This window comes from Gymnoscopelus microlampas, assembly GCF_963454915.1.
Source record: "Gymnoscopelus microlampas genome assembly, chromosome: 19".
NCBI classification, from domain to species: Eukaryota; Metazoa; Chordata; class Actinopteri; order Myctophiformes; family Myctophidae; genus Gymnoscopelus; species Gymnoscopelus microlampas.
In genome coordinates this window covers 37,585,253-37,600,303 of record NC_139956.1, presented here as the reverse complement: position 1 = coordinate 37,600,303, position 15,051 = coordinate 37,585,253, and the positions used below count along the sequence as shown (strand labels likewise).

The following is a 15,051-nucleotide window of genomic DNA, read 5'->3' as shown; positions in this document are numbered from 1 at the left end:
CAATGCTTACAGTAAGTAAATGTACTTAGTTACTTTACACCACTGGCCGTGCCCAAATATGGATATCTATGGACATCTATGGCATCACGTGGCATGTTTAATGTCTGTACTGTACTGTAGCACCATAATATGGAATTATAGTTGTTCTACATCATGGACATCACAGCAAAAATCAATAAAAGGAACGGCAAACCTTTCAGCTAGACTTTAGCTCTCAAAGCTGTCTTTGACATCGCAGACAGTCTAAAGTGAATCTCTGAACTGCATTCCTTTACTTAGAAGACATCATTAACATCTTTAAGTGTTCTGACCTTTGGAAGTCATTGCTGCCACACCTTTTGATCCAAACACAGAGGGAGGTACAGAGAAATCCTTTCATTTTTCAATCTACTCCCGACCAAAAGTGTAACATCCAAACAGACTCACAAAAATCAAAGTACGTTGTAATTGATTTCCACAAACATGGGAGCTACAGGAGAGGTGGATTTCAGCAGCCCTAGTCGGGTTCGCACCGAGAACCTCCTGCGCTGGGATCTGAGCCCTGAACAGATCCAGCAGATGTCTGACGAGCTCATGGCCAAGACCAAGAAGGTAAATGACTCCGTGGGTTCCCTAGACCTGGACAGTGTCACCTTAAACAATACCCTGAAGGCCCTGAATGACCTGGAAGCTGAGTACACTGTCCAGAGGAACATGCTAACCTTCTCCAGGTATGTGTCTCCCAGTGAGAAGGTGAAGGCCGCCGGCGCATGTGCATATGAGAAGCTGAGCAGGTTTGACGTGGTCAGTAGAATGAAGCATGACGTCTACCAGAGGATTCTTGCTCTGGGATTGAAGGTGGATAAAGACTTTACCGCGGAGGATAAGAGATACATGGAGAGACTGCGCCCGGAAAAGGAGAAAAAAAGGGATGGAGTGCATCTCCCCAAAGACAAACCAGACAAGATCAAATGCACTAGTTTGACCTTCAGCAGGGATGAACTAGGAGGTCTTCCTGAGAACTTCCTGAGCTCTCTGGAGACCGATGGCGATAAGCTGAAGATCATGCTGTCTTACAACAACTATTTCACCACCATGATGAAATGCTTTGTCCCTGAAACACGCAATAACGTTGGGAAAGCATTTTACTCTTTGCATGGCTGCAAAACCTACGCTGACTTTGTCCTGAAGACAAGCATGGCAAAGTCTGCCAAGAAGGTCTCCATCTTCCTGGAGGAGCTGGCCCATAAGCTGAAGCCACTGGGAGACAAAGAGAGAACAAATCTCCTCAAACTAAAGGAGAAGGGGTGTCGGATCAGAGGTCTGCTATTCAATGGGGAGCTGAATGAATGGGATGTGTCGCACTACATGGCCCAGGTGAAGAACCAGTATGGAGTGGATCACAACCAGTTGAGGGAGTATTTTCCCTTGGAGGTTGTGACCCAGGGTCTGCTGGATATCTGCCAGGACCTGCTGGGTCTGTCGTTCAGCCTGGTGCACGGCGCCCCCGTGTGGCATCCCGATGTCACTCTGTACTGCGTCACCGACCTCTCCTGTGGACAGACGGTCGGACAGTTCTACCTTGACTTATTCCCCAGGAAGGGAAAGGACCTCGGATCAGGTCTAGCTGGATTTTGCTTCCCGCTGCAGCCGGGCTGTCTGCTGTCTGACGGGAGCAGACAGATGGCTGTCGCTGCCATAGTGACAGAGTTCAGCAAACCCACAGCCTACGCCCCCTCCCTACTGAAGCATGACGATGTGGTGACGTACTTCCATGAGTTTGGTCACGCCATGCACTACCTCTGTGCTCAGGCTGACTACGCTGCGTTCAGTGCATTCAACACGGAGACAGACTTTATAGAGGCTCCCTCCCAGATGCTGGAGAACTGGGCTTGGGAGAAGGAACCACTACAGAGAATGTCTAAACACTACAAGACGGGAGCTCCGATTCCTGACGACCTGCTGGACAAACTCATCGAGTCTCGTCGCGCCAACATCGGTATGGTCTACCTGAAGAAGATAGTCGAGGCTAAATTGGACCTGGCTCTTCACACCCAGACTGGTTTGGACCCGGCTAATGAATGCTCGAGGCTCAGCAAGGACATCCTGGTAGTCCCTGCTTCTCAAGGGCACATCCTATCGGCTGTCTGTCACCAAACGGAAGGCGGCCGCGGTGCCAAGTTGTATCGCTACCTGTGGGGTGAGATGTTGTCCATGGACATGTTCTACAGCCGTTTCAAAGAGGAAGGAGTCGTGAACCCCAAGGTGGGTTTGGACTACAGGAACTGCATCCTGAAGCCCGGTAGTTCTAAGGATGCCGAAGAGATGCTGAAGAACTTCTTGGGTCGTGAACCCAATCAGGAAGCGTTCCTCACGTTCCTCCTGAGCAAAGGACTAACATCTCCAAGTGTTCAGTTCATCCCAGGTGGAGAGGGACTTTCCACATCAAAGCAAAAGAAAAGAAAGAGGAATAATAGGGTCTTGATTTGTTTTGGTTTGAATAAGCAATACAACCACACGGTTACAGCAGTTTGAGGATAACACAAGAAAGTCCTGGGACTTATTTCCATTACAAGTTAAATATACTTTAGAATACAAAACACATGACAGTAACATATACAGTACATTACATAAAAACAAGCGCCCCCTTATCTTTCATAGACTAGAACCCTATTTAGGGGAACCTTTTCTAATAGACAAGCCTTTGTCTGCTGTTTAAAATACCTCAGATTGGTTGTCAGTTTGACACTGGTTTCGAGGACGTTCCACCGTGTGGCTCCTATGTAAGTAAATGATCCTTTGCACACTTTACTGTTAAAAGCAGGATGGCTCACATTTGCTACACTGGCTCTGGTGAAAAAATGGTTTACTTCGTTTACCTGAGTAAAACAATTATTTAAAATCACACCCTGTGTGAACTGAGCGGTGCTATCTAAAAACTCACTTAAAAAAAACTTTTTTAAGTGGTTGGTGCTATTTATAGGTTATTAATTTCATCATGCGTCTCGCTAGCCAATCACAGTACAGCACAGCCAATCAGCCAATCACAGTACAGCGAAAGACACATTTTCGCGACTACACCGCTCAAAAATGACACAGATTATTTTCCCTGTCTATATGGGTTAATTGACATTCCTGACGTATGTGCACAGGTTTGTTTGTGCACACGGAAATGTGTATCATAGGCATTAAATGAAGGTGAGGAACGCAGCTGGTGTATTTGGTGTTGCGTGACGTACAAATGAAGAGCGCTGGATTCAACCCTGGGACGTCACTCTGTCAAATTCAGACTGACAGCAAGTTGAATGGAATGTCACTGGTTCCTCTACTGTTCACACGGTGTGGAGAGGATGCGACGTGTTGTGTGTGGAGCCTTCGGAGGCCATTTTCACTCCATAAAAATATACATTAGTATGTTTATTGATCTATTATGATTGGCAGTGGGCCAAATCACAAGGCCCCCTGAAAATGTTATTACCCCACACTGTGTGTGTGTGTGTGTGTGTGTGTGTGTGTGTGTGTGTGTGTGTGCGTGCGTGCGTGCGTGCGTGCGTGCGTGCGCGATCAGAGGATAATGTTAGCGGTTAATACAATAACCGCTGTAGCCTAGTTTGGGCTGTTGAGGCATGCTCTATTTAAAAAGGTTCATACATAATAAAAAACCACAACGGGCATTTCTGGAATTCAGTTTATTTTCCTGTGGGGTAATTATAGTTAATTCATATCTCCATGCAGTCGGTATGCAAATGATGGAGTAAGGACCCCATTCAGAGAATGGCCCGAAGTCATGTCCTCCCATAACAAATAGCGGCTCGCATGTAGTTTAAAACCCTGGTGCTAGCCTATAGGGCAGTGAAAGGAACAGCTCCTTCTTACCTCCGGGCTATGGTCGATGCTTACACCCCTGCCCGACCACTTCGGTCTGCCGCCACGGGGCGACTGGTTGCCTCGTCGCTCAGTGGTCCTTCTGGACGATCTACACGGTCACGACTTTTTTCTGTTTTGGCCCCACAGTGGTGGAATGAACTTCCCACTGATGTCAGGACAGCAGAGTAACTGGCCATCTTTCGCCGCAGGCTGAAAACCCACCTCTTCAGGAAACACTACCCTTCCTCTTTGCCTTGCCTACTTGTTGTTAACTAGTTGTACGAGCTCTTGTTTTATTGTTTTACTGGATCTTGTTTATTCAATACATTTATTTGTCTTAGCTCTTGCTCATTTGATTTTCCTATTCGTCTCATCTGTTTAAGCAAGTAGGTAGCTGATATATTGCACTTTCACCTTAGCGCTAGGTGTACTCTTAGTTGCTTGTTTTAGAAGAGAATGCACTTAAGACTTCTGGTGATTACTAGTAGTTTCGTTCCCTACCTATGTTGAATGCACTTATTGTAAGTCGCTTTGGATAAAAGCGTCTGCTAAATGACTGTAATGTAATGTAATGTAATGTAATAAGGAATGATTTGTATGGAGTCAGAACAGTCTCATAATGAGTGAATGCACAAGTCCTAATGAGTGAATGCACAAGTCTTGGTTTGTATTCACACACTCTTGGTTTGTATTCACACACTAGATTTTTGAATGAACAAGTTCTGGTTTGCATGTGTTTTTTTGGTTCAGCACTACAAATGCGATGCTTTGCGTTCGTGTTTCAAGTCCACAGGTTCGTGTTTCAAGTCCACAGCTTTAAATCCACAGTCTGTGTATTAAATTCACAGTTTGTATTTTGTGTTTCTAATCCACAGCTCTAAATCCACAGTTTGTATATTAAAGTCACATTTATATTTTGTGTTTGAATTCCACAGTTTAAAATTCACAGTTTGTATTTTAAAGTCACATTCCAGATGCTCTGCTTCACAAATATAATTCTCTATTTATCTCCAAAACACTCAATTTACAAACACAAATCGGTTGGTGTGCATTTGCACACTGCTTCTCTGTGGTGGATCTCCTCTGTGCACGCACAAATCTTTTTGAGACTGACCTGACGGTGGGCGTAGACGAACGTCGTCATTGGCTGATAAATCTGTCAATCAAAATCATGATTCTGATTGACAGGTTCATCAGCCAATGAGACGGGTTCGCTTTCAGCCAATCATAAGTGCTCTTACGTTTCTGGAGTGGACATATATCTCAACACTGTCCAATATGTTGTGAACTTACTTGAGGCAACATCATAATGAGATGCCGGGTGTGTCAAATATGAGCTTTTAGTTTTAGGAAAGCTTCCAAATAAAAATAAAATTGTCTAGAACATTGTACTGCAGTGTTGTTGTTCAAGGGACTTTAAGAAGTATTAAACACTTGCAAGGTTAGCTTTTTTTCCATCTACATGTTTCATGTCACAGAGTCCACCCTTGACTTTAGACCATGGACGTTTTCAAACAAGCCTGTCCTGGTAAGGGATTGCTAGTGCCGATAATTAAACATTTATAAGTCATACAGTAGTGATGGGGAATTTAAATGTCATGAAATGGAACTTCACTTGCTATTCACTCTGAACATTATCGTTCACCATTGTATTTCATTGTATATCGTTCAACATTGTTTTTCCTTTTATAGTCTGTGTGAACTCTTCCATCCACTTGACTTAGAATGACAAAATATAGTGCTCAGTGTGCCCCGTTACTTGAACTGACACAGCTATGACCAGGCCAGTGGTGACTAGATTTAAATTCCTGGTGTCCATTTAGTTCATAGAAAAGTTCTATAAAGTTTAATGCTCTATAACTTGTGAAACACCCAATTCACACCCAGAGAGAACCCAGATCTGCTTATACAATTTTGTCTGCTCATTAATTTCAAGAAATTGGTACTGAAGATCTGAGAACCCTGTAACTGAACACTAATGATTACCATGTGGATATAAAGCTTTTTAACACATGAACAAAATAAACACTGATGACTTAAACGTGTAGGACAGGTATGAAACAAGTACGATAAGTAAACGTTTTCCAATTGACGTGAGCAGTAGTTTCATAGGTGCACGGCCAGGATTGTAAACATCTAATCACATGGATGTATAGACGGGGGGGCAATGTAAAGGGAATGACCTCACTCCCCTAGTTTCATTACTTCCAACTTCACTGTTAATCTTGGATGAAATTGGTATCCCAACCTGAGAATGCTATTTTTTACTTAAGAGCTGCAGCGACAGAACTGTTACTGAATAAATACCATCAATATAATAATTTGGGAATATACCGTACATATTAACCAGCTTCGCTTACACCTCCTTTAATCTGTCCATTGCTTTGGGACTGGCAGGTGGAACATTATAGGACAAAGTTTAACACCAACCTTTATTGAAATTATATGGTATACACCTTAACAATTGCAGTTATAAAGCTGCATTTTTTAAGTTCACTGATCCAGACCAAGTTTCAAGGTTGTACTTTGTGTAGAGGTACTTAAGAGTTTGTGTGTAGCTACATAAGAGTAAAACGTATTTTTGTTTGGCTTCCTTCAGACAATGCAGCAGCATAGATAACAAGAGTGACTTGTGTACACAAGAGTGTCTCAATTTAAACAGGGTTTTTGACTGTTCAGTATACACTATTGCTACGGCCCTTTAAAAAAAAAATATATATATATATATATTTTAAACACAAAATGCAGCAAGTGTTTTTATACACCACAAAATCATGCTGAATATTGTTGCTGTAGTACCCCAACAGTCTATTTGGGGTGTTTGCATTTGAATAATCTAGGTAGCTACCTCAAAGGTTTGACTGTATTGGGTAACACTTCCTGTACCCTGCTAATAAACAACACATTACCTTTAACTGCCAGTGAATGTACCATTCGGAGATACTGACCCGGACAACATTTTAAATTCAAGGGAATAGAACTTTACAGAAGGTTTTTTTTTTTCTCTCTCTTTTTTTTTTTACACAAATGAATTCCCTTTTAAATTCAAATAAAATATTTAAAAAATGAAATGAAAATAAATGACAAACAAATATATGACAAGGCTTAAAAACCTTTTAGAATGAACTTAAACCACAATAGGCCTACCCAAATAACCCAAATACTCATGCATGTGCAAAAACAAACTGTTTTTTCCCCAAATAAAACACTTGACCAAAACTAAATGATATACCTAGAAAAAAAAATATATATACACACACACACACACACAGGAGTCATGTATCAAAATTGCAACAAATCAAGTAGTTTAAAAAAAAAAAAGATCTGTTCCCCATCACTCTCCCTGACTTTTACTTCACCTTTCTTTAACCCTCATTTAATTAAAGCTGCAAAAATAACACTTTAACCATGAACTTAACCCATAATAACCGTGAACTTGACAGTAACTTTAAACCATTAACACACTGTGGGCCCACACACCCACGCACATCCACCCCACGTTGCAGGCCTGCGAGACGTTCCGGCGATGCGGTGATTCTGGTCCTCAGTAACTCCAACAGATAGTTCTTTGTTGACACAGTACTTGCAGAGTCTTCAAACAGTACTTGCAATGGAAAACATTTCTCTGATACAGTACTTGCAATGGAAAACATTTCAAACGGCAACAGAGCTGGACTCTCTGTCCAGAACAGTCTTTTCCAAGCAGATGTCTCGATAATGGCGTAGTTCTCCGGCCAGTTGACCACACGCTCCGCTGGCAAACACTGACACACTTGTACCCAACAATGTACTGAGGCCTTTTTACATTTCTTATTTCTCCAAATACATTCTTCTCAGTCCTTCCTCTCTCTACCTTCTTCCGCTCTCTCCCACGGGCAATTGTTACTCTGGAACCCCTCGCATCCAATCCACTGCACCCACTCATACAACATAAAACCACTCCGTAGTCTTTGCTTAGTTAACGTTTTATATTAAATATGAAAACCAAATACCTTAGACCTGTTTGACTCCTTATCAAAACCTAATATGAATAGATAACTCTGCTAACCACTTTAAAAAGAAAATACATCACTTTCAAGTTTACTGGCATTAGTTTGGTTTTTCTCTCTCTTAATTACTATATTAATAAGTCTGAAACTAATTTATGTTAACCCTTTACTCTCCTCATTGATCAAATTATTACAGCATGTGAAAGAAGACACTGAAACAGCCAGTCCTGGTTGGTGGAGTTCAGAGTAGCTTGATACCAGGAGTGGCAAAGATCAGTGACACGGCTCATTTCTTCTTCAGTAAGATCTGCTTTCTTGAGCTACAACAGGGACACATCACAAAAGGGGACCAAATTTATTTAGGTAGAAAGTTGCCTCCAGGAGGCATTCCACAAAAAGGGCAAAAGTTGAATTTCAAATAGTCAACATTTGGAGTACATCAGAGGGACACACAAAGCTTGTTAAAATTTGCCAACACTGACCAATTCACTTATCCGTTTGATGCATGTGATGACAAACATGGTGTAAAACTCTGTGTAAGACATGCTAAATTGTAACCGTTACCCACCAAACCAATAGTTTCACGATGGTCAAGATCAGCAACATCCTCTAGGGTCAGAGCTGCTGCTGCAGTTTCGGTTCCACCCCTGGTCAACAGTGTCACGACAGCGAAACTGAGTGTGAGACTAGCAGAATGTCAAAAGAAAATGTAAAAACAAAGGGGAGATGGCAGTGCCCCATTTAATGGCAGTATATGGCATGAACACTAGGCACACAACGACAGGATACTGGATATAGTTTCATTAAGTAGGGTGCAAATACCGTCATACAAAATAGGATACCAGGTAAACATCAAACATAGGAAGTGTGTGCGCCAATATACCAACCTTAATTAATACTGAAGCCAGTCTTCAGCTTCTGCATGGCAATTGACAAACATGTCGATTGACGTCTTCACCATTCATGTTGTCGGAACAACTGACATGAAGGTCCTGAGAATTCAGCTCCTCTTGGAACTGAAGGTGCTGGCAATTCCTCTCCACTTCTGGTCCTGGCTGCTTCCCTAGGCAGCCCAAATAAAAAATGTAAAATCATAACTCATTTTCATGACTATTTCAAAATAAGTCCTTGCTTGTCCAGCTGGTCCCAAGCAAGCTGGTCGCAAGAAATATTTATCTGTAGATAACATTGTCAAATACAGTAATGACATTATTAATTTAAAGTGTGTTTGTGCAGTGTACATAAAGTACATGTGCCAACATGTACAAACACATCTTTTTATCTGAATCTATAGTCAAAACGTCTTACCATTCACCACACATACTGGCATGAAATGGAAGGACATCTATTTGGTATTCTCTCTGACAGATTGGGCAAACCTGCAAAACAAAGAAAGCAAAAGAGAATGATACAAAAACAGAGTCCGAGTTAATGAACCTCAGACATACGATATTGTCTAGCAATAGTAATATAATTCTATGATCCAAAATGAGTATATTGTGTGTTCCATAACAAAACAGCATGCCCATTTATAACTTTAAGCATCATATCATTATGAAGTGAAACTTATGATTACTTCCTATGGAATATAATGAATAAGCCTCGATTACCTCACAAGACTCTCCCATCTCTATGGAGTCTTCAATCTCAGCAGTAGGAAGGTCTGCGTCAGCTGTAGAACGGCGCACTGGCTCCTCAATAATCGTGCAGTCTTCGTCAGGAGATGCCTCGGATTTACTCTCCTAAAAAAAAAGACAGAGCTAGAGACAATCAAACACTCATTTGCACACAAAAGAGAAAAAATAACTTCAGAAATTAGAGGAAAGCTGTACAGCTTACGTTCAAAGAGCAAGCCCGCAGATGCAACGGCAACATCTGCAAAGATGTAAGATTCCCACACGTCAGGCAGTTTGCCTTCGGCATCTTAGTGGTGTACCCCCCAGGGGCCTGTAAAATCCGCCTCTCGCCATGACTGGCATGCTCTGGCCTGTGTAGCGTCGCCAACTCGCCACAACTTCCTCCACCGAGGGAGCTAGCTTCTTTGGCGCAGGTGGGTTGTTGGCCGGACTGGTGAGCCGTGGGTCATGGGTTCGACTCCGGCTCAGGGCGTTGCACTTCTCGGCCGTTACACCTGCCTGGACTGGAGGAATGGCCTGCCCCACTGTAAGAGCTGTCTGGAAGCTGCCTCTTGCCATGCTCTGGCCTGCCTGGACTGGAGGAATGTCCAGCACTTGTGAGCTGCCTCTGGCCATGACTGGCCTGCTCTGAACCCATGGCTAGATGAGATGGTCCCTGTAACTAGGGGGAGAAAATAAGATTTATATAAGGCACTGACAGTAGAGTATGAGGCACATGATATAAATCACAATATAGCAATATAGATCCTCAAATGTTGTTCTATCAAATGCAGCATTATAATTAAAAAGTACATGATGTTACTTTATTTTGCTCAGCTGCTGATTAGGCTACTACCCATAAAATACATAAATAAAAAACAGTCTTAAGTAATGTAAAGTATACTTGATGTGAACATGCACGGTACATCATTAACAGTCTTAAGTAATGTAAAGTATACTTGATGTGAACATGCACGGTACATCATTAACAGACTTAATTTTATCTTTCAACTTCTTGTTTCTGCCCCAAAACGATTAGTTATACAGGTTTTGCAGCAATTTGTAGTAATTGTAGAAATATTAAACCTTAATGTCAAATGTTTAAGCATGTTCTAATCCAGGGGTCTTCAACAGGGGGTCCTCAAAGTAACTACAGGGGGGCCGTCAAATGTTCGTGATTGGATTTATTATCAGTTTTCATTAAGCACTTGAACCCTAGCATCCCTATTCTGAGGAGAACTTTAACCAAATATAGCCAATCTACAGTGAGCTTGTAGATCGGCTATTTTCGGCAAAGAGGTTTGGTGTGAAAAAGGATCAGACCAAGTACAGAGTGAAAGGTCAGGTGTACTAAGTATTGACAGTTTTAAAATACACATTAACATGAATCCAACATGATAGTGCAACATCTATGAAATCTATGAAAAAGTTTAACCTGCAACACAATTTTATGCAATATGTAGTGGGGGTCTCTTACTCCCTTCTTCATCTCTCTCTCTTAACTAGGGGGTCCTTGGCATTGAAAACGTTGAAGACCCCTGTTCTAATCATGTATACTTTAAAAACATTTTCCAAATTTTACACTTTTTTAGATTTTGGACAAAATAGTCCATTTTACATCGAGGTGCCCAGATGTCCCTAGTGCCCACCTATCCTGTTACCTTGCAGACCCTACAGTACAGTTCAGTTTTGAACCTGTCACAAAAAAAATATATATATATTAAAATCCGCGGTTTATAAACAAAGACGAGCCCTCATACTGTTTAGGTTTGTCTTCTGTGATTTCAATGACAATAATGAGGTGCGGTGTCACGCTGACACCTGTAACCTGTAGAAATATGCTACCATATGCGTCACTCACAGCCAGGAAACACCCCCTAGTTACATCTTTCTACGGGTCACGTGTTTCAATATAACACCCACCCCACCAGAGGGTTTTTTATATTTCGATAATATAATCCAACTCTTATCTTAACACATTGCCTGCCAGAGTTTTTTCAGATTTTTAGCTGTTGCCTGCCAGGGTTTTGCCATGTTTTTGGTACCTGTTCGCGTAGCCACAGATTTTTTTCCTCCAGTATGATTGATCCCCAGATGGTTTCTAATCACAGATGAGATTCAGGTGTGGTTTCACAAATGTCAACGAGGTCATTTTGACCTCGTTGACATGTTTGGTTGATGTTTCAATATAGCTCAAAAGCAGTAGTTTTAAACCAAAAAACAAAGTGAATTGTTTGTCCGTTTGAATTTTAACATTGAAGTGAATGGAGCAGCAAATCTTCGAACATTTTTAGCTCCTAATCTGTTCATAATTCGACAAGGGTTGAAATTATAAAAAAATGCAAAAAAAAAAAAAAAATTTTTTTTTTGAAAAAAAATTTTTTTTTTTCCCTTTTTTCCAAAGACGTATATATACGTCATTGGCAGGCAACAGCTGATTGCTAAATGACGTATATATACGTCTTAGGCAGGCAATGTGTTAATCAACTTACACTTCGCTTGTAAAACAAGTATTTCCCTCATGTGAAGACAAATACCATGAATTTGAGGCTTAAACCCAACGTCGGCATGCCATCATCATCATCATCATCATCATCTGTTACGTGGCTAAGCAGAATGCTTCAACTTATTATAATTCAATAACATTAGATGATTTACAATGAGGGGATAATAACATAAATGTGTTACTTACAGATTCACGTTGTTAACCACTACTTCCAGCAGCATTCTTCATATTGTTTCTCAATCCCTGCCCCAAACTTCTGTCGTGTCCGCCATTACGCCCCCTTTGCTTTCTACTCTGCGCAGCCAGGTGCAGAGAATAGATATATGACTGTTTGATTGCCGGAGAAAATGTAACAGCACTTATGATTGGCTGAAAGGGAACCCGTCTCATTGGCTGATGAACCTGTCAATCAGAATCATGATTTTGATTGACAGATTTATCAGCCAATGACGACGTTTGTCTACGCCCACCGTCAGGTCAGTCTCAAAAAGATTTGTGCGTGCACAGAGGAGATCCACCACAGAGAAGAAGTGTGCAAATGCACACCAACCGATTTGTGTTTGTAAATGAGTGTTTTGGAGATAAATAGAGAATAATATTTGTGAAGCAGAGCATCTGGAATGTGACTTTAGAATACAAACTGTGAATTTTAAACTGTGGATTTGAAACACAAAATACAAACTGTGAATTTTAAACTGTGGATTTCAAACACAAAACACAAACGTGACTTTAATACACAGACTGTGGATTTAAAGCTGTGGACTTGAAACACAAACACAAACTTGAAACACGAACGCACGAAACACGAAAGCTGTGGACTTGAAACACGAACGTGGACTTGAAACACAAACACAAACACGAAACACATGCAAACCAGAACTTGTTCATTCAAAAATCAAATGTGTGAATACAAACCAAGACTTGTGCATTCACTCATTATGAGACTGTTCTGACTCCATAGATTTGTATCCTTCACACAAACACATGTAATGTTCCTTTCGTGCACGGTGCAGCCGTGCAGGAACACTGGCAGCAGATACATGATTTGTTCTTAACCTGATGCTTTGAGTTGAGTGGCGGTGGACATTCACAAGCTCTACCACTCACAATCACTAACTATACTCCCATCTCTCTGTTGCAAAGCCATCTGTATCACATGCATGCATCGCTGAGTGGGGGATTCAAGTGACACTCTGAGCACATTCAACATGCATGTTGGGGGGGGGGGGGGTGGATTAACTAGACACATGCTCACTGGAAACCGGGGGGGTTGGACATGCCTTCAGCCCCCCGAGGACGCTATTGTTAAATGAGTTTCGGTTTGTTTCCAGTGGGGAGCGAGCCGCACACATGTAAATCCCGCCCACTACATTTGATTGGGTATAGCACGGCCTGCTTCCTGATCTGAAGGCACGCCCACTTGTAGCCAATGTGCATAGGTTCTCAATGCGGCTCCCGACAGATTCAAGCGCAGCCATGAATCTGCTCTTGAGAGATTAACAGCCTGCTAGCGAGTGTTGAGTGCACGTGACTGAGGCTAGACCTACGTAGCATAATGGCTAGACTGTATGAGCAATGTGCAAAATTGTGGGAAGTTAGTGGTACTTTCTATAATGTACAGAAGTAATATAACATTCATAACGTGAAGGAAAATGATGGCAGTGATTTCACAAACGTTCAGGATTTTGTAATCGTACGAGAACAGCACCTCTTCTCTTGAACTCCTCTTTTTCTTTCATCTCGCTCATCTGAGTTAGAATCCACTTTAACTTCTTGGTTCTGTTTCACAGACGTCTGGGTAAGAACACACTTTACCTCTGGGTTCCTTTTGCACATATTCACACCCACAGATATGAATCTTATAGGCAGACCCTCCAGAAAAACGTGGGCAAAAATCCTTGATTATGCGGGCTAAAATATTTGATTATGCAGGCTAAAATCTTTGATTATGCAGGCTAAAATCTTTGATTATGCGATGAAATATGCTGGGTTTTTATGTGATTTTATCCGGTGAAATTGTGTGAAGGTGCAGAATATGCAGAAAGTTGTGAAAAGTTGAGAAATATGCATAATGCATAATTATTAGGGCTGGGACTCGATTAAAAAAAAAAATCTAATTAATTAGAGGCTTTGTAATTAATTAATCTAAATTAATCGCATTTTAATCGCACATCAATATTTGACCTGAGATCAATGAAAAAAAATGTTTTCAAATGGATTTTGGTAAACGTCTTTAAGTACATGTACTCAAGAACTGTACTTAAGTACAATTTTGAGGTATTTGCACTTGACTCTCGAATACGCCTATTTCCAATTTTTTAATACTTTTACTTCTACTCCAGTAACTCCACTATATCTCAGAGGCAAATATTTTACTTTTAAACTTATTTTAAAACTTTAGTTACAAGTTACTTTGTAGATTTCGATTAATATTATAAAACATAGAGTAACCATGTGAAAATAGCAGATCTACAAGCACAAGGCATTGTGAGCTTGTAGATCTGCTATTTTCCACCATTGGAGGCTGGTAGAGTGTGTTGTTGTTAGTTGTTTTATAGTCGTTTAATTAATTATTAAAAAAAATCGCGCGCATGTGACCCGCACTGCATCGTGCAACCCCCCCCCCCCCCCCCCCCAAACGGGACAAACGCGCGCGTGGGGGGCGGCATCCATTACAGATTCTGATTTGCCCAGCCAACATTATCAAGCAGGCTATGCGGCACGTCTTCATTCAGTGGCTGCTCTGTTGTTGTGAGAACAACGTCGTTCTCACTTCTCAGACAGCTTCTCAGGCGGACCGATAATACCAGCGCATAATAGGTCCGTGAAACTCGTCCAGTGAGAAACGTTCCGCGGTGAAAAAATAGGCGCGATTAAAATGCGTTAATTTTTTTAACGCGATAATTTTTTTGTAATTAATTGATCGAAATTAACGCGATAAAGTCCCGGCCCTAATAATTATGTGCGTAATAATCACATATTATGCGCATAATTGCGTTTTTCTGGAGGCTCTATGGAGACGAGCTGAAAATGTGTCACTTTGGTACTTGTTGTCAGAGAGCTTGGAGGTCAGTCTCCATGATGTCATTGTCAG

General features: G+C 41.4%; 2 protein-coding genes and 1 long non-coding RNA gene across 4 annotated transcripts in view; 2 read left to right on the top strand and 1 right to left on the bottom strand.

Annotated features, from left to right (window-relative positions):
* The window catches only part of adam19a (ADAM metallopeptidase domain 19a), a 139,030-nt gene that overhangs the window by 40,713 nt on the left and 83,266 nt on the right, over positions 1-15,051 (top strand). The gene's annotated exons all lie outside the window — the stretch shown is intronic.
* Positions 463-2,514, top strand: LOC311035112 (thimet oligopeptidase-like; the record flags this gene model as incomplete). Its single annotated transcript, XM_084043192.1, has 1 exon — positions 463-2,514. The coding sequence occupies one exon, from the start codon at positions 463-465 to the stop codon at positions 2,512-2,514; it is 2,052 nt and encodes a 683-aa protein (XP_083899318.1).
* Positions 6,889-9,183, bottom strand: LOC311034612. Its single transcript, XR_014599605.1, has 4 exons — positions 9,144-9,183; positions 8,723-8,898; positions 8,404-8,521; positions 6,889-8,155 (listed from the first exon to the last, which is right to left on the bottom strand). It is a non-coding gene; the product is annotated as an uncharacterized lncRNA (long non-coding RNA).